The sequence below is a fragment of the Meles meles genome, chromosome 12 (assembly GCF_922984935.1).
Source record: "Meles meles chromosome 12, mMelMel3.1 paternal haplotype, whole genome shotgun sequence".
In the NCBI taxonomy this organism is placed as follows: domain Eukaryota; kingdom Metazoa; phylum Chordata; class Mammalia; order Carnivora; family Mustelidae; genus Meles; species Meles meles.
In genome coordinates this window covers 30,002,031-30,021,388 of record NC_060077.1, presented here as the reverse complement: position 1 = coordinate 30,021,388, position 19,358 = coordinate 30,002,031, and the positions used below count along the sequence as shown (strand labels likewise).

The following is a 19,358-nucleotide window of genomic DNA, read 5'->3' as shown; positions in this document are numbered from 1 at the left end:
TGGGGAGCCTGTTTCTCCCTCTCTCTCTGCCTGCCTCTCTGCCTACTTGTGACCTCTCTCTCTGTCAAATAAATTAATAAAATATTTAAAAAAAAAAAAAAACAAAAAACAAAACCATAAATGGGAACTCCACTTTTCAGGACCTAGGTAGGGTTACAGTTGTTTTTACTGCATGTAGAATCATGCAAGACTGGTATTCCTGCATGGTTCCTAAGGTAAACCATATCCAGTCAGCTTTTTATTTTTTTTTTTATTTTTTTTTTCCAGTCAGCTTCTTAGAACTAGGATGCAATTCATGTGTGAAGTATAATGTGTTACTTACGTCTTGTTTACTATAAAAGTATGATGATTTAAGCAGTGACCATACTAGAATAACATTTTCAAACAGTCCGGGATATAAAAATGTGGCCACAGACCTACTGAATTAGATCTACCTAGCTTGGGTGGCAAGGGCATTGCTTAAAATGCAGATTCCTGTGCCCTGCCCCAGACCAATTAATCTGCAATCTCTAGGGGTAGGGCCTTGGAATCTTCATTTCTAACAAGATCCCTAAACTGATGTTGAAAACTACTGCTGTCACTCACTATATGAGTAACTCAATAGTGTTCATTAATAAGCCAATAAATCAATGCCTGTAAGTCACAGTCACAGGCAGGGAAGAGGGAAAGGAATCCATGCAGGGTAGTATCACAGTGTCTACCTGAAAGAATCATTTAAAACACTTCAGAGCAATTCCACTCCATATGTAACTCAATGTACAAGTTTCTTTCTTATCAGGAACAATACATTAACTCTTGGTCAAACCTTAAACAAACGAACTCTTAACTCCATTCACACGAAGTTCATTAGAAATAGTGCCCAGTCCAGGAGGCCCTCCACCGAGGAAGCAGAGCCTCCAGGGCCATTAGCATTCGTCCAAATGTCAGAGGAGCTGGGGCTGCTGGAGCAAGAGGTGCAGGGATTGCGCCGGGGGATGGGTCTCTGAAGCCTCACTTACATGGCTGCGGTATCTGACCAACACTCTGATGCCTATGCCTTAGTTCTTTATTTCAAGAAAAATGCAAGGTCTGTTACACTGAGGTAGGGTCATGATTGTAAGGTAAAGCTTATTAGAAAATCCCTACTTGATGCCTAGTTAACAGATGTGGTGGACTTTCTTCTTTTATTACTTGAACAGTGTGTCCCATGTGCAATGTTCTAAGGTAATCAATCCCTTTTCTTAATAGTTTTTACTGAAGTTCATCTTATACTGAACCTGTGGCAAGACCTCTTTTCAGTGCGTGACTTCAAGTCTGCTTTTCTAATTTCTGTGTTTTTGTCAGTTATTCACTTTGCCTGCCTTATCCTCTCTACCTCTGCTAATTAAAAGCCAGGACCATGCCACTGCATGTTGAGATGCTCTGACAAATGCTTAAGAATCTGTCCCTGCAAATCACCACAGAACTGCTTATGAAGCCAGTGTAGGAGCCACAGATGTTGGCTGCTAGGATTTCCTGTTACCTTTTAATATTAGATTACTTTTGCCAGATGCTGAGTCACTAGGGTTTCCAGGCTACGAAGATCAGAATGGTGAACTTCTTCACGGGCCAGGAGCACTCATGCCATGTTGCTTAAGCTGAGCTGATGATATCTCCACATCTGTGTGTTCTTGGAGTTTCTCTGAGGGTTTAACCAGCAACTGGCCTCAAACAGTAACTTAAACTCTTATCAGTAACTGTGCTATTTCAAAATACTGGCATTCTCCCAGGATATCTTCCTGGGTGTCAAAATTTAACCTGCTGCCAAAGCAAACAGAACACCAAACTCCAAAATGAACACACAGTCCTTATTTCTTCAAAAAGAAAAACAACAGGGGCACCTGGGGGGTGCAGTCGGTTAAGCGTCTGATTCTTGGTTTCGGCTCAGGTTGTGATCTCAGTGTCACGAGACTGACCCTGCATCCCTCTCAGCACTCAGCATGGAGTCTGCATGGGTTTCTCTCTCCCTCTACTCCACCCCTCACCCCCAGCACGCTCTCTCTCAAATACATAAATCTTAAAAAAAAAAAAGAAAAGAAAAGAAAAACAACAACAAAAAGGACCACCATATTTATTTAGTTTAACATTTCCCCTGATCTAAAGAGAAAGATGTCAAAAGAAAAGCTAGAACATATACATAAGCACATATTCCGCGCCCCCCCTTCCCCCGAACACAGATAACCTAAAAGAAAAAATAACAGCAAAGTTCTGTTCAACAGATAAATTTATCTTCGCTTCTGGAAGATGTTTCCACGCCCCATTCCACGTCCTCTTCCTCTTGCAGCCACTGAAAGGTGGAAAGAAAGGATAAAGCCAGGTCAGTGTGGTCAGCAAATGCTCATGCCATGGAGCAGCCAGAGTCCCTGGACACTGGCACAGGAAGAGGCCTGAAAAGCCACCTGGTCCAATACCATGCCGACCCCATGACATTTTCTCATTGCAGGGGGACTCGTGGCTGGCATCAGAGCTGGAGTGCCTTCCAGTCCAGCACTGATTTCAACATGAGGCTGGGAGTCAGGGTGTTGAGAGCTTAGGTGGTTTGGGGAACAGGCCTGAGAACCACAGAAAAGATGAATTCCCAGCGCTGGCCTAGGGTGAGCTAATAAAACACAACAGATGAACTTAATTCACACTTAAAATCCTGAAACAAATAGTTAAATACTAAACATCTGTTAAATCTGGGTAACAGGTTTTATTATTTTTTAAGGTATTCTGCAATATAAAATATTTCATAATAGAAAAACAAACAAACAAATAAAACCACTCCCCATACAAAGGGCATAAAGCTGCTGTTCTCTGTAACTCCAAGAGTTCTAGGAGAGGACCAGTGGCTTTGAAGGACAAATGAAAATATTCTGATGACTACCAACTGGAGCCTGATTCCTCCTCCCTCTTGTAGAGCCTCGTGAAGAGGGAGGAAAGTCACCCAGGAGCCCAGCCACATGCTGAAATGAACCAGAGCAAGGGACCGACAGAGACACAAATGGCTCAGTCAGAGGCCAGTGGACCTGGGCAAACTCACTGCCAAGTGCCTTCTAGTGCACAGCTACTGGGTTGCATCTTTTGTCAGAGAAGATGGTGCAGTTACACAGTGACAATGAGGACAGCCCTTCCCTGAGAAAGCAGAGAGAACAGCAGTTCTAGTAGGAAAACCAGTATTCCTGAAAATCATTCCTTCACCAGGACAAAAAGTCCAGAGCTTCCGGTTCTACAAATGCCACCTACCTAGGAAGGGCAAGGAGATTCTCTGATCGGTTTTTTGGAAGGACACTTAAAGGATTACTCTAGGGGCACCTGGGTGGCTCAGTGGGTTAAGCCTCTGCCATCAGCTCACGTCATGATTCCAGGGTCCTGGGATCGAGCCCTGCATCGGGCTCTCTGCTCAGCAGGGAGCCTGCTTCCCTCTCTCTCTCTGCCTGCCTCTCTACCTACTTGCGATCTCTGTCTGTCAAATAAATAAAATCTTTAAATAATAATAATAAAAAATAAAGGATTACTCTGTTGTACCTTTAAACTCAAAAAACTACCTCTCTATAAAATATGCACAACAAAAGATAATGATGGAGAATCCAGTGACTTTCCTGAACTATAAATCTTTTTACCGATACTCAGATAGTTTCTAATGAATGCACTTGCTTCGTAGATAATCAACACAGCAGAGCTTCTCAGGGACCCAAAGATAAAACCTCTGACTAGGCTAACCCAAAAGAAAGGCCAGACTAAGGAAGGTCACTGGATCAGTGGGGACATGCTGAAGGAAGTATTTATTTTCAAATGTAAGAATATTAGAAAACAGAAGTCTGTTCCCTCTAATGGGTAAAGATGACTTAAAACTGTTTATTTCTTACATGAAAATGGAACCCTACCGTCAGCACTCCCCCCCCCCCCACCCCTTATACTGGGTGTCAATAAACACCTGGAGCTCTCTGCGAACTGTTGCCCCACTGCTTCAGGTGTCAGCTAAGTCCCTCCACAGAGCTCCTGCTCAGCAAACTAGTAAGAGCAAGCCTCCCCAGAATCTTTGGACAGAATTTCTGGAAACAAAGTCATTATAGGAGACTTATCCAGTCTCTCACTTAAAAGTCCCTTTCTTCTTTCGAAGGAGGCACTTTGGATTTTGCATAAGCCCTATGAATGTGATCAGGCAAGACAAGAGACAGAAAGTAAGATCAGGCCCTCAGCCCCTTACATGTGGGGGCCCCAAGACTGTAGGGTGGCAGTGAGTGTGGAGATGGCTGAAGTCCAAGTCCACCCCAGGCAATTGACAGGGCCCGCCCTTCCCTAAAAGATACAGGACAAACGCATATGTTAAAACCAGTGCGAGAGGAGCACATACCTTGGGCCTTCAGAATAGCAGCTTTTCCCCGGCCAGCCCCTGAGCCTTGGTTTTTATTTTTCATGCTCTTTAACATGGGCGCATTTTTCAGCATGTCAGGCAAAATGAGAAAACGGATCTTGCTGCCACGGATGTACACCTGTTCCAGCTGTGCCACTCGGCCATCTCTGTATGTGACTGTGATGTTGGACATCTGGAAGGGAATCACCAGCTCATCAATCGGGGCCAACAGCACCAACAGAGAACAAGGGCACACAGAGGGGGCAGACTTGGCTGGTGGTAGAAGTCCAGAACTGCACAAACTAACATCATGAAATAAAGAAGCCAGGCAAAGCACTTCACATATTTGGTCCTCACAGCACCTTCAGGATAGGTTATGGGCATTTCCATCTTTTACAGATAAAAACAAAACAAAACAAAACAAAAAATCCTAAAGTCCAACAGCCAGAATGAAAGGATGCAGATTCAAATACAGCTGGCGTGACACCAGAGCCCTAACTCTGCCATACTGCCTCCCTTGCCAGCATGTGAAGAGTTCTCAATGGTGAAAAACTCTAATGAAACAGTTTTGAACCGCTTGTCCAAATTGTGTCCTGTCCTGCATCTGTCTAGCACACAGAGAAAAGGCACCATGAAGGTCATGAGTATGCACCAGAGCCCCTCTAGCTTCAGTGACCAGGGACTGAGAAGTACAAGCAGCAGTGCCTATACGAAGGGCTCAGAATATTGGGAGATGTGTGAGGCAAGAGCCTGCACTGACAGGACACGTGGGCACGAACTTACAGGATACAAGGACTGGAGCAGAACAGTTGAGAGAGCGGACAAAGTTATCACCTTGGGAGATTATGGGGTCACTCATTTGTGGACAGAGGGAAAGTGGACAGGATCAGGGTAGCACTTTGGAAAGATCAATATGCCACCATAAACTGTGGGATGGAGAGACAGGGAGCCTCAAGGTGAGACCAACCAGCAGACAGCCTTGGCATAGTAGGGGACCCAAACCTGCTAGTGCCAACCTCAACAGGGACCACATTTACCACAAAAAGTAGCTTCTTTTGAGTCTTCTGGATGAAAGAGAATACAATTTATTCAGAATAGGTCAAAGTCCACACTGTAGAGAGGTGTTGTCTCCCCAGATTCCTAACTGGCTTGTTGCCACGTTATACTCATTCTTTGCTTCGAAAAGCTAACTGGCCACCCAGCCTCTGCTTGAGCACCCGGTTTGCCGAAAGACTAACAACACTCCAGGGCCATCCTTGCTAAATCTAAATGTGCAGGTGGAACAGTTCATAGAGCTTCAACCCACTGCCCCTGCTCCACCCTCAGGGTAACAGGGCTCTAGATTCCCATAAATCTTCTGTTCCAGGCTCAACATCCCAGTTTCTTAAGAAATTTCCACACAGGTTCTAAATCCTTGCCATACTGTTCTTGCCTCGAAGAATGCCATAACCTCTGGGGGTGCCTGGGTGGCTCAATCAGTTAAGTGTCTGACTTCGGCACAGATCGTGATCTTGGGGTCCTGGGATCAAGCCCCGCGTTGGGTTCCACATCCAGCAGGGAGTCTGCCTGTCCCTCTGCCCTCCCCCTGCTTGTGTTCTCTCTTTCTCACCAAAAAACAAAACAACAACAACAAAAACAACAAAAAGCGAATACCATAATCTCTGGTGCCACAACTGAATAAGAAGTATGATTAACAAAGCCAACTTTTACTGAGCACTTATTAGCATCCCAGGCAATTTCGTTTTGTTTTTTTTTTTTATTTGACAGAGATCACAAGTAGATAGAGAGGCAGGCAGAGAGAGAGAGAGGGAAGCAGGCTCCCTGCTGAGCAGAGAGCCTGATGCGGGACTCGATCCCAGGACCCCGAGATCATGACCTGAGCCGAAAGCAGCGGCATAACCCACTGAGCCACCCAAGCGCCCCCCAGGCAATTTCGTATCATAACTCCTATAAATGACACAATGCTACAAATCACTATGAACTTAGGTCTAACTCTAAACCCAAATTCTGAAACCATACATCAGATCACCACTTACTTCCTTACACAGTAAAGGAACAAATTAAATGAGACAAATATGTCTAAATGCTGTTCCTATTATCGAGTATATCTATTTTGGAGGCTGTGCTACTGCTAAGCTACTTCTCCAGCACAGTCCAGTACATCTTACCCCTTCCTCTCCTACAACCTCCGCAGCCCACTTTGAGAATCCCTGACAGAGGGTGTTCTGTACGACCAACAAGACAAACTGTTTCCACAAATGGATGTGTCCTGGTTGAAGCAGGAAAGGGTCCAGCATCAACTGACTCCTATGACAACCCTAAGAACGACCAGGTCGGCTGCTGTACTCATGCACTCCCTCACAGCACCAGCAGAGAGATGGCTGCGCTGGGTATAAAGCCCCACAGGCCCGCCCAAACATACAGCTTGTTAGTAAGCCCAAGCTATGTCTGCATCATAAGCCAAAGGCAACACCTTGAGTGAACTAGGTTTCAGTGAAGTCAGGTGGGAACACCCACTTGATTCAACTTTCCCACTTTCCCAAACAGCCATAATGAAACATAGGAGGCATAAACCAGGTGCCCAACTGAAATGACATCTTGGGGGACAGAGAATACCTTAATAAAATAAAAATTGTGGGAATTTCCTCACACATCTAGGGCCAAGAAGAGAGGACTAACTCCAGGACTGTAAAGCAATGTTGGGGTGCTCTGGGATCATTAATCACAACATCCTGTTGTGGGGCACACAGCAAGTGCTCAATAAATGTCTGGTCCCCTGCCCTACTCCAACAGAGCCTCCCTCTTTTTTCTACTCATCTTTTTGTCTAAAATCTTATAGAGTGAGGGTCTGACAATTCTAGAATCAACAGGACCTAGCAGGTTTACTATACACCTCATCTTCAGAGATGATGGTTAAGACAGGAGATTTGAGACGCAGAGACTTGGGTTTAGATCCACTCCTTCCATGCTTGGTCACCCTGGTCATCTGGAAGTTTGTCCTCAGAGAGATCCTGTGATAACTGAAAGATCTACTGTACATAAAAAACACTAGCATGGGGCGCCTGGGTGGCTCAGTGGGTTAAAGCCTCTGCCTTCGGCTCAGGTCATGATCCCAGGGTTCTGGGATCCCTGGGATCCCAGCCCGCATGGGGCTCTCTGCTTAGCAGGGGGCCTGCTTCTCTCCCTCCCCTCTCTCTGCCTATTTGTGATCTCTGTATGTCAAATAAATAAGTAAAATCTTTTAAAAAACAAACAAACAAAAAAAACAACACTAGCATAGTGCCTGGTACAGAATAAGCATACAATGAATGGAAGTTTCTGGTCCTACTTCTTTTTTTTCTCCCCCTTTAAGTTATTTATTTATTTTAGAGAGAGAAAGAGAGAGCATGCACTTGAGAGGGTGGGGGTAGGGGATAGGGGCCAAGGGAGAGAGCCTTCAGGCAGACCTCCCCCCTCCACAAGTGCAGAGGCTAATATGGGGCTTGATCTCACAACCCTGAGATCATGACCTGAGCTGAGCTGAAACCAAGAGTGGGATACTTAACCCACTATGCCACCTAGGTGCCACATGAATGGAAATTTTTGGTACTATTAAGCACATAGCCTCTTGGAGACAGATCTCCACAAGTTAAACTAAGACTTTTAAAATATTAAATAGTACCTGGATCCTGGATTTTAAATTCTAATCCCAAACAAAAAGAAACCAAGGCTACCTGAAGAAATGGCTGATTCCAGAGCTGGGTTAGGGAAGATAAAAGATGAGCCTGCAACAAACATCTCATTCCAGAAGATTAAGGATATGCTCCCCCCAAATGGCCAAGGGACACCAAAAGGACACAAAAGAAGTCAGCTTCTGGACAAATTTGGGATAAATCAATCAAAATAATAATAGTAACAGATTATAACCCATTTAATGAAACAGAAACCCATGAGCCAATACTGACAATAAATGAATGAATAAATGGGGACTTAAGGGAAGGCTCTTCCATACAGTAGACCCAGCAAATATAGAAAGCATGATGGAGTCAAAACCAAAAATCATTCTAGGGTGCCAGGGTGGCAGAGCGGGTTAAATATCCGACTCCAGGTTTTGGCCCAGGTCGTGATCTTAGGGTTGTGAGATCCACTCAGTGGAGTCCACCTGAGATTCTCTTTCCCTCTCCCTCTGCCCCTCCCCACCCTGGCACATGCTCTCAACTCTCTCTCAAATAAATAATAAATCTTAGTAAGTTAAAAAAAATTCTTTTGTAACCATCATGGTAAAAAGATTCAAGCAAGAATCTTCACTGGATGCTAAATGGGGGTGGTGAAGGTGGGGATGAAAAACAGAATACTCACAAGATATTTACTTCAAGAACCTCCCTCACAAAATTCTCCTTAGTTGCAAAAGGAAAAAGTACCGTGGAGAAACCACACAATACTTCAACCAAATTATCAAGGTTAACATCACCAATGGGGCAAACAAGTGTTCTAGGCCTCCTAGTGACAACCCCAGAAGAAGTCATCACTTACACAGTTACAGACAAAACACAAAAACAAACCCCAAATCCAATCATGAGGAAACACCAGAGAAAGACATACAATCAAAAGACATTCTAAAACAAGTAACTGGTCATTATTCTTCCAAAATGTCAATGCTGGGAAAAGCAAAAGGATAACTGTCCCAGACTAAAGAAGTACAAAGCAAGCTGATATTAAGTGCCAATACGTGATCCTGAATTGAATGATACAGAGGAAAACACTGCATGTACAGAGAGCACAAAGATAAGCAGTTTTTCATTCTAGCTAGAGAGCGTATCTAAAGAAATTCCCAACCACCCTGCACTCAGAAATGTCAAAAACTTTCCTGATAATTCATTCTGGGGAGTTTTTTGACAGTCATGTGATGGGTTCTCTCAGGTTACCATTTTTACAAAAAGAAATCACGCACAGGCATTTGCCTGTGCCCACAGACCATTATTCCATAACAACAAAAAAAGGGTTTTAACAGTCCAGTCGTGATGGGGTGGTCATGCTAATGCCCCCAAAGCACCATTTTGGCTCCAGCAGAGTCTCTGAACTCTTATCACTCTCTCCCACCAAATTTCTAGGAATTATGTTGCTTTAAGAAGTGAAATTTTGGGGAATGGGTGGCTCAGTTGGTTAAGCCGCTGCCTTCGGCTCAGGTCATGATTGCAGGATCCTGGGATCAAGTCCCGCATTGGGCTCCTTGCTCAGCGGGGAGCCTGCTTCTCTCTCTGCCTCTGCCTGCTTGTGATCTCTCTCTCTCTCTGACAAATAAATAAATAAATAAATATGATCTTTAAAGAAAAAAAAAAGTGAAATTTTGCATTTAGCCATTTACCCTCTTCTTTTATCTGATTTTTAGGGTCTTTTTATTGAGCTATAACTGATACATAACATTGTGTAAGTTTAAGGTATACAATATACTGATTTGATACATTTATATTACAATGAATGCTACTGTAGCATTAACTAACTTCTCTATCATGTCATACAATTATAATTTCTAGTGATGAGAACTATTAAGATCTTGTATTTCAGCAAGTTTAATGTTTATTTGACAGACAGAGATCACAAGTAGGCAGAGAGGCAGGCAGAGAGAGAGGAGGAAGCAGGCTCCCTGCGGAGCAGAGAGCCCAACGCGGGGCTTGATCCCAGGACCCTGAGATCATGACCTGAGCCGAAGGCAGCGGCTTAATCCACTGAGCCACCCAGGCGCCCCTAATGTTTATAATAGTTTTGCTACCTCTAATTACTATACTGTGTATTAGAACACCAGGACTTCATTTATCTACTTGTAACATACCCTCCTCTTTTAAAATAATCTTTGCTGTGCTTCATGATCATAAACTTAACACATATTTTAATTTTTTAAAAAGATTTTATTCATTCATTCATTTGAGAGAGAAAGAGAGAGCACCAGCAGGGGGAGAGGCAGAGGGAGAGGGAGAAGCAGACTCCCTGCTGAGCTGGGAGTCCAATGGGGGGCTCCAATTCCAGGATCTGGAGATCATGACCTGAGCTGAGGGCAGACACTTAACCGTCTGAGCCACCCAAGTGCCCCAGATATTTTGACTTTTAAAGTAGGGAGGGGAAAAAGGTTTTTTCTTAAAAATTTTAATCCCCCCATGGGGCACCTGGCTGGCTGAGTCAGAAAAGCATGGGAGTCTTATTCTCAGGGTCATGAGTTCAAGCCCCACGACAGGTGCAGAGATTACTAAAAAATACAAAAACAAACAAACAAAAACACACACACACACACTCTCTCTACATATATATTCTGTGGGACTCTGTCACCTCTAGATGCTGCCACAGTCAACAGCCCTGGCTAGCAGCTTATGCTTGCTTTGCAGCTGTGGAGGACAAAGCAGAGGTCAAGACTCCCTGCATATATATCAATAAAAACTTTTAAAAATGTGGGTTTTCTTGGTTTTAAGATTTTATTTTTTTATTTGACAAAGATCACAAGTAGGCAGAGAGGCAGGCAGAGAGAGAGGAAGAAGCAGGCTCCCTGCTGAGCAGAGAGCCCAATGCAGGGTTGGATCCCAGGACCCCGGGATCACGACCCAAACTGAAGGCAGAGGCTTTAACCCACTGAGCCACCCAGGCACCCCTAAAAAAAATTTTTTTTTTTATTTTATTCATTTGATAGAGAGAGATATCACAAGTAGGCAGAGAGGCAGGCAGAGAGAGAGGGAAGAAGCAGGCTCCTTGCTGGGCAGAGAGCCCAATGCGGGGCTCGATCCCAGGACCCTGAGATCATGACCTGAGCCGAACGCAGAGGCTTTAACCTACTGAGCCACCCAGGCGTCCCCCAGGCGCCCCCCTAAAAAATGTTTTTAATCTCATTTAATTTCCGTCAAAAGATAACTACTCACTTTGGTTTTGCTCAAAAACTTAATGCATTTATTTTTTTTTTACCTTTTTTTTACTCAATGCATTTTTATGTATCACTTATAATTTGGCTTTTTTTTTTTTTTTTAACTAGGAACATATTGTGAAGTTTTGTATTTTTCTCCACTTAGGTCAACAGTATTTTCCCATGACATTAAATATTCCACGTTATTTGACCAGATGAATAATATTCTTTGTAATGTACCCTAATTTGTTTAATCATAATTTAACTCATTAGAAATGTTTGTTTTTAGGTTTTCATCATTAAAAACAGCACTGCAGAGGCACCTGGGTGGCTCAGTTAGGTGTCTGACTCTTGGTTTCAGCATAGGTCAGACCTAGGGGTTGAGGGGTCGAGTCCTACGTGAGCCCTGCATCGGGCTTCATGCTTGCCAGGGATTCTGCTTGGGATTTTCTCTCTCTTCCTCTCCTGCTGCCCCACCTTCATGCTCTCTCTAAAATAAATAAACAAATCTTAAGAAAAAATAAAAATAAAAACAGCACAGCACTATGAATGATTTTCAGAAGTAGAACTATGGCACCAAAGGGTAGGAACTTTTCTATGCTGACATTTAAATGTGTTTTCCAGAAACGATTTAACGATCTGTACTTCTACTGGCAGACTAGTAAGGAACCCTTGGTAGTATTAATTTTATTTTGTCATCTTGTAAGTTAAGACATTCTTACTTTTCCCCAATTTACATGTCTAAATATTAATAAAGCCATTATTTTTGTATGTTAAAAGTCTGCTTTACATGTTTTTCTTCTGTTAATTAGCCATTTTTTAACTTGGGTCCACTTTAAATTGGGAAATGAACATCTTTGACTTGCAAACATTTAAACATATTTATACGTTTAAATACAATAAACTTTCATCATAAAAAAATTATGAGATGTCCTAAATATCTGAATACTGCTGAGCTGGGAGAACACTTCCAGCATTCACTAAGACTCTACACAAGAACCTCCAGGGACACTTTACACTGGATACCCAATAAAATCCATAGCCATAAAAGTTGCCTCCAAAAGGTTAGATAAATATAGTCTAGTCTATTAAAATCAAAATAACGTGCTTATTTCTACTCGTAATTCCTCACCTTAAAGGTCTTTTTGGTTTTTAATATTTTACCAAATATTTGACTAGAAGTATTCTTTCTTAAGAAATATGTATTTTTTATTTTGAAGAAAAATCCCTTCATTCCCTCATTGACATTAATAAAAATAGGATGCTTCAAAACCATGGTAAGCACACATAACCAACAACAGAAATTTCCCCACTTGGGGACCTCTGGTTTTAAATCACCCATACCCAGGCTGGGCAACAGATGGGATCCACTCCTCCATCAGGTCCCATTTCTGCTACAAACACAAATCAGCTTAAGAAAACCACTCGGAGAGCCACAGAGGCCCTGCTTACTCCACACACACAGAGCCCTTAGGAGATGCTCTCAGAGCACTCACAGGGCTCTCTCACCGATAGATGCCGCCATAGCCGACAGCCCTGGCTAGCAGATTATGCTTGCCTTGCAGTTGTGGGGTACAGAGCAGAAGGACAAGACTCCCTGCTTTCCCAAACAAACCTCAGATGCAAAGAAATATCTACACCTTCTGACCCTGTGAGTACCATCCCAAGGACCTCATCCTAGGATTAATTCTTGCACAGAAATTTTTTGTCAAAAAAGGGCTGTAGTAACAGGCTACATTTAAAATACCTGATTCTCGGGGCGCCTGGGTGGCTCAGTGGGCTAAAGCCTCTGCCTTCAGCTCAGGTCATGATCCCAGGGTCCTGGGATCAAGCCCCGCATTGGGCTCTCTGCTCAGCGGGGAGCCTGCTTCCCCCTCTCTCTGTCTCTGCCTGCCTCTCTGCCTGCTTGTGATCTCTGTCAAACAAATAAATAAAATCTAAAACAAACAAACACCTGATTCTCTCTCTGCCTACTTTTCTCTCTGCCTCTGCCTACCACTCTGCCTGCTTGTGCGCACACCTGTGCACATGCTGGCGTGCGCAATCTCTCTCTCTCTCTCTGACAAATAAATAAATAAATAAAACCTTTAAAAAATATCTGAGGAACCCCAAAAGGTGTATTTTATATGGGGATGTTGATGACACTATCTAATGGACTAAGACTGTATATCTTCCATCAGGGCCCAGGGGAAAAATGTCTCCCACATCTGAATGCCAAGGGAAACTCAAATGTTTTCATGTTTTTCTTCTGTTAATTAGCCATTTTTTAACTTGGGTCCACTTTAAATTGGGAAATGAACATCTTTTTTATCTTAATATTGGGAAATTATTGGGAATTTCCAATTCCCAATAATTGCTAATGGGAAATTAACATCTTTATCTTATGGGCACTACATACCTTAGAACTGCTGATCTCCCTCTGCCAGGCCTATTTAAGTAGCTGAGAACAGAATATGCCTTTATTAAATGTACAGGGATTCAGGTTTACATTTCTGATTACTAACTACCTGCTTGGCTTCATTTTACAGTCTACCCCAAGTTAACTGCACCATGACCTATCTGTCCACTTTTACCTTATCATATAGTTTTTTAATAAATCATCTCTAGGGGCGCCTGGGTGGCTCAGTGGGTTAAAGCCTCTGCCTTTGGCTCGGGTCATGATCCCAGGGTCCTGGGATCAAGCCCCGCATCGGGCTTTCTGCTCGGCGGGGAGCCTGCCTCCCCCTCTCTCTGCGCCTGCCTCTCTGCCTACTTGTGATTTCTGTCAAATAAATAAATAAAATTTTTAAAAAAAATCATCTCTAACCTTTTTTTTTTTTTTTTTTTACAAGTCTAATTTATTTACTTGAGAGAGAGAGAGCATGTGCACAAGTGGGCGGTGGGGGAGGCAGAGGGAGAAGCAGACTCCTCACTGAGCAGGGAACCTAATGCAGTTTGATCCCAGGACCCTGAATCATGATGTGAGCCAAAGGCAGACTCAACCAACTGAACCCCCCAGGCGCTCCCTACCTCTAACTCTTTTTGAAAGCAGAGTAAAAAGTAAATACTAGAAACCCAAGACACGTTCCTAAGGTTAAAAAAAAAAGTCCATGCCAATTGTGGTTGTGGCGCGTTGGTGGTATAGTGGTAAGCATAGCTGCCTTCCAGTTGTGGTTGTGGCAAGATGCTCTTACCTGTTTTCCAAATCTTTGTAGTGTGTGACCCACCACACTTTTGTAATAAAAAATGTTAGGGGTGCCTGTATGGCCAACTCTTGATTTCAGCTCAGATCATGATCTCAGGGTCATGAGATCAAGCCCCGTGCTGGGCTCCACACTCAGGAGTCTGCTTCAGGGTTCTCTCTCTCCCTCTGCCCCTCCCCCTACTCTCTCCCACACATGCTTTCTAAAATAAATAAATAAATCTTTAGGGAAAAAAACACAAAGTTATTAAAAACCAACATCAAATGGCAAACACTAAATTCCAGCTGTCCTCTAGCAAAGGCTAGAAAGTGCTAAGGGGATGCTCTCACTCCCAAAGGGCAGACTAACTGGAGCCAGGAAGGAAGGAAAGCAGTAGGAACTGCAGGAGCCACTGGCCTTCTGCATCCTGGGGATGTGTGAATGAACTGTGCTGGGTTTACTGCGGTACATTCAGCTGTGCCTGCTGGTTTTTATTCAGTGAGCCAGGTTTAGTTAAAACCAGCAAAGCCTCAGCATCTGGGCATGGGCAGTGTTATGGGCTGAATCCTAACTTCATCTGTTGAGGTCTTAACCCCTCAGCATCTCAGAATGTGACCATATTTAGAGACTGGATCTTTACAGAGGTAACTGAGTCCTAATTCAATGTAACCTGTGTCCTTAGAAGGGATCAGGATACAGACCTACACAGAAGGAAAACCATGTGAAGACAAAGGAAAGAGACAAACATCTATAAGCCACGGAGAGAGGCCTAGAACAGATCCTTCATGCCCTAAGAAGAATTATCCTGTGGCACCTTGATCTCAAACCTCTTCGCCTCCAGAACTCTGAGGGAATAAATATATTTGTTTAAGCCACTCAGTGTGAAACTTTGTTATGACAGCCCTACCAGATTAACATAAGCAGGAAGCAAGTGACTGGCTCCCCACATCGGACATGCATTCATCATTTATTCTACACTATAACGCTGAGGTTGAGGTGTTATTTTTATTCCTGACTTAGAAAGGAGGGAACAAGAGGGTGAGGGAGATCCAAAGCTTGACCTAAGTCACGCAAGGTAGCAGGCTGCAACTCGATTTTAGATCTATCACCAGGCTGTGCGCTTTGTATCACACTAGCTACATTTGAGAGACCACCAAGGTCATCTGGTCAGACACCCTCACAATACAAATGGGCAGTCTGAGGCCCTAGAAACTCAGTAAGTTGTCCAAATAAATAGCTGAATAAACACATTAAAGTGCTTCACCCCCAGTTTTGCATTCTATTCACCAAAACAAAGTACCTTAAAATGGATGAGGATGCCAGCCAGAGAATGGATCTATAACTGGAGTCCTCACAAAGACAAGGTAGGCAAAGCCCCACAGGACCTTTGGAAAGCCCACTCCATCTACCTGTATGGCATCAACACTGAAGAAAGAAACCTGCAGTTACTAGACGTCTATTTCCCTGAGCCAGGGAACTGGCCCCACCCACTGGTCCGTCTAGCAGGAAGATGATGTTCAAAGCTACAGAGCTGTCACAAGTAAATAAGTGAACCCTGCACAGCAACATATAAGACACCTGATCTACAGTGTGACCTTAAAGAAGTCCCCTTCCCTTTCTGACCTTCGGTTTTCTCACCTAGAAAACATTAACAGAAACTACATGTGAACATGTACCATGTGTGGTGTTAACTACATGTTGCACATACATAACTAAACTGATCTGTAGAACCCCCCAGGGTGTGGGTGTTATCCCTATCTCCAGAATGCACTGCTCAGATCTTCCCTCAAGGGTCATCAGGCTATGAGGCATGCAAGGAGCTGACAGTCTCCAGTTGTGACCTATGGGATCCATCACAGCATTTACTCTGAAGCCAGTCTCCCGAGGCTGCCGGCCAATGACTGATCACAGTGGGGATCCTAGAGCCAGGCCATTTCTGCCCCATACTAGACTCTTCTAATGAGCAACTCCTGCTGGCTGATACTTTCTCAGAGACACACTGTAGTCTAAGGCTCTTCCCACTCAACCCTGTCTTTTCTTTCTCCTTTTCCCAGCACCAGACCAGTACAGATTGAAAGCTTTCCTAGCTACTCTACTCCTTCTCCTTTATCCTTCATTATCATTTCCCCCAATAAATCTCTTGCACAATTCCGCATTGGCATATATGTCTCAGAGGACATAAAATAACACCGTTCCCATTTTAGAAACAAAGAAACTGAAACGATTAACATGATCAAGGTCAGATTATTTGGATCCAAACCCACATCTCTGATTCTGAAGCACAAGCTTTTAACTGATAATTTAAAGAACAAAAGAGAAAGTGTGCTGATACACCTTGCCAAAGCAATGCTCTACAAACTCACGTGGTTATTAGCAAAACACAAAATAGTGTCACAGGAAGGGCACTGTATGAGGAAGCTGCTTCGATATTTGTTAACGGAAAGACATTCAGTAGATAGAAGTCTTTTAATCTTACTCTCCCTATTTTATGGATGACAATACTATCACCAAATCTGTTTACCTCAAAAGGTAGTTGCTATAATCACATGAAACTCTTCCTCCAAGAAAGATGGAAAATAAATATGGTACGTGAGTGGAAAATTCCACTAACTGCAGAGCAGTTATGCAAACATGTAGGGACAAATGGAGAATGGCCTTGAACCTGACAGATTCTACCGAAGTATACTTCTTTTAAACAAGTCCCCAAAATATGGAAGATGATTATAGAATGGAGAAAACTAAGTTAGATATCCCAAACTTTAAATGGCTCTAATTTACGCCCACATCAGCAGCAACTATAACAATAGCTGGCATACATTAGGCATGCCAAAATAACTCTTCAAAGAGAAGAACTGCAAAAAGACCTCCAATTACTATCTTTCTGTGTTCCAAGACAGGCCCAAGCTTCCCCCATAACCTTATACGGAAAGCAGGATACCTGGCAGTTCATGTTGTCCTCCGCCTCAATGAGCTTCCCACGATACACCTCACCAGTGTTTGTCTCACATGTCACAATGTGACCCTCAGCCTCATGTAGGACTTTAATCGGCACACCAATAGACATCTTGGCAGGAAAAGAGTTCTGCAGTGAAAGAGACAACAGTTAGTTCATCCTTCAGGGCCTAGGAAGTCATATGGCACATATCATGCTTCCCTTAAGGACTGACACTCCATAAAACTTAGTAAGAATGCCAAAACTGCTATTTTCCACAGGGAAAAAAAAAGCTTAATCCCTACTTTAAGGAAAATCTGGCAAATACATACAAGATGTGGGATGGTAAAGAACAGTGGGGGTGGGGCGTGGCTAGAGAGAGGGAAAGCTAATGGGATGAGAAAAAAGTGCCTTCCATCTTCTTCCCTGCTACCATATGTCTCTTTACCTTCATCAAATAACCAGTAACCAATATTGTGTGTGTGTTGGGTGACAGGTGACTGAACTATACATACCACACGATGTACTTGCCAACCCACAGTTGTGGATGACACCACTTTTGAGAGCCCATGATATAGACTTGAGCTGCCCAATACAGTAGCCACAATCCACCCACAGCTATTTTAACTAAACTTAAAGTGAAATAAAATGAAAATTAAACATTCACTCCATTAGTCACATCAGCCCCATTTCCAGAGGTCAATGGCCTTGGGCTAGTGGCTGAAGTACTGGGCAATGCAGATATAGACCGAAGAATCCAGGCAAATCTAGAAGAGGCATGCATTTAATTTGACTCATTAAGTACCCACTGATCCTCCACTTCTTCAAGGTTAAAGAGAAAACGAAGTGTTCACAAAGGGACAACGTCCTATAAGCAGGAAAGGTTTGGAGGAAAAGCATGATCACAGAAATCACCTGATTTTATGTAAATAAAAGAAACAAGCAGTGGATTTCATATTCCCAGATGAGCAACGAATGAAGTCTGGAACACATCATGTGTGTCCAAGAGAGGAAAAGAAACATGAGTTCGGGGAAGACAGGTTCCCCCGGTGAGGAAGTAGCGTTAGGAGTTTGGCTTTTATGCTGAAGATAGTGGGGAACTACTGCAGGCTTATAGGTAAGGAATGATCCAATAAAAAGGCAGCAGCACTTAAAAACGGATCAAACAGGTTTTTTTTTTTTAACAGTTTAGAAGCAAGGAAACTTGATAAAGTTTCTGTACCAATATGGAAAGCATAAGAGGACGAATGCCTAAAAGGGGAATGGAGGCAGAGATGCAAACAACTTGAAAAGGATTACCCGGAGAGAACTTGGGGGAAGGAGGCAGCCAGAAATGATTTCAAGACTATTGCCTGTATGTGATGGAAAACGTGGTCTGGAGAGACAGAGAAAACGAAGAGCATGTACTTTGGGGAAAAGTTAATGAGAATTCACTTCCAGGCGCTAGTGAGGCAACGCTGATGTTTGAGTGACCCGGGCTTCCCGCTCTTCTCCCTCCCCGAACCTCCCAGAGTTCCTCGACAGCGCATCCTTCTCCAGCCCTAGGCCCCTCACGCGTGCTTCGAGCCTACCCTCGCCTGCCCCGGGCCTCACCTCACCGGCTCCGGCCTACTCTCCCTTTCCGGTGCAGCGGCAACTCCAGCGACTGCAAAGGCGTGAGCCAAGCGAATGGCGGGTCTCGCGCTCCCAGAATACCACGCGTTCCCAAAATGCTGCGCGCAGGACCCGTCCCCTTCCTTTTCTTAGTGGTGAGCGCGGTCTTGCCTTTGCTGCCTTTTTATTCTTCCGGCTGGGAAACGTTGACTCCGCTCCGATAGTTCCGACCCCGGAAGAGAGAGCTGGTGACAGGGCCCAGGCGCCGCCGGAAACACTGATCCTCAGGCCGTCAAGGCGGGGGCGGGGGCCTCGCGTTTCCAAGCACCTAACACCAGGGACAGGCTGGACGGCAAGACGGGGATCTGGGGCTTGGGCCCGCGGATCGGGGGCAGCAGGCAGTGGGGCTGAGGGCCAGGACCTACCCTCACAATTTAACCTTTGGAACCCCGCACC

At 43.9% G+C, this 19,358-nt stretch overlaps 1 protein-coding gene across 2 annotated transcripts; it reads right to left on the bottom strand.

Annotated features, from left to right (window-relative positions):
• Nucleotides 1-2,073: 2,073 nt before the first annotated feature.
• Nucleotides 2,074-19,051, bottom strand: SNRPD3 (small nuclear ribonucleoprotein D3 polypeptide). 2 transcript variants are annotated; one of them, XM_046024587.1, is made up of 4 exons: nucleotides 18,903-19,051; nucleotides 17,316-17,459; nucleotides 4,355-4,547; nucleotides 2,074-2,305 (listed from the first exon to the last, which is right to left on the bottom strand). In XM_046024587.1, exons 2-4 carry the CDS (start codon nucleotides 17,439-17,441, stop codon nucleotides 2,244-2,246), a joined length of 381 nt encoding a protein of 126 aa, XP_045880543.1. In that variant the 5' UTR covers nucleotides 17,442-17,459; nucleotides 18,903-19,051; the 3' UTR covers nucleotides 2,074-2,243. The 2 variants fall into 2 exon arrangements, with proteins under 2 accessions (XP_045880543.1, XP_045880544.1); XM_046024588.1 differs by having other exon boundaries at nucleotides 17,316-17,462; nucleotides 18,903-19,046.
• Nucleotides 19,052-19,358: the final 307 nt, after the last annotated feature.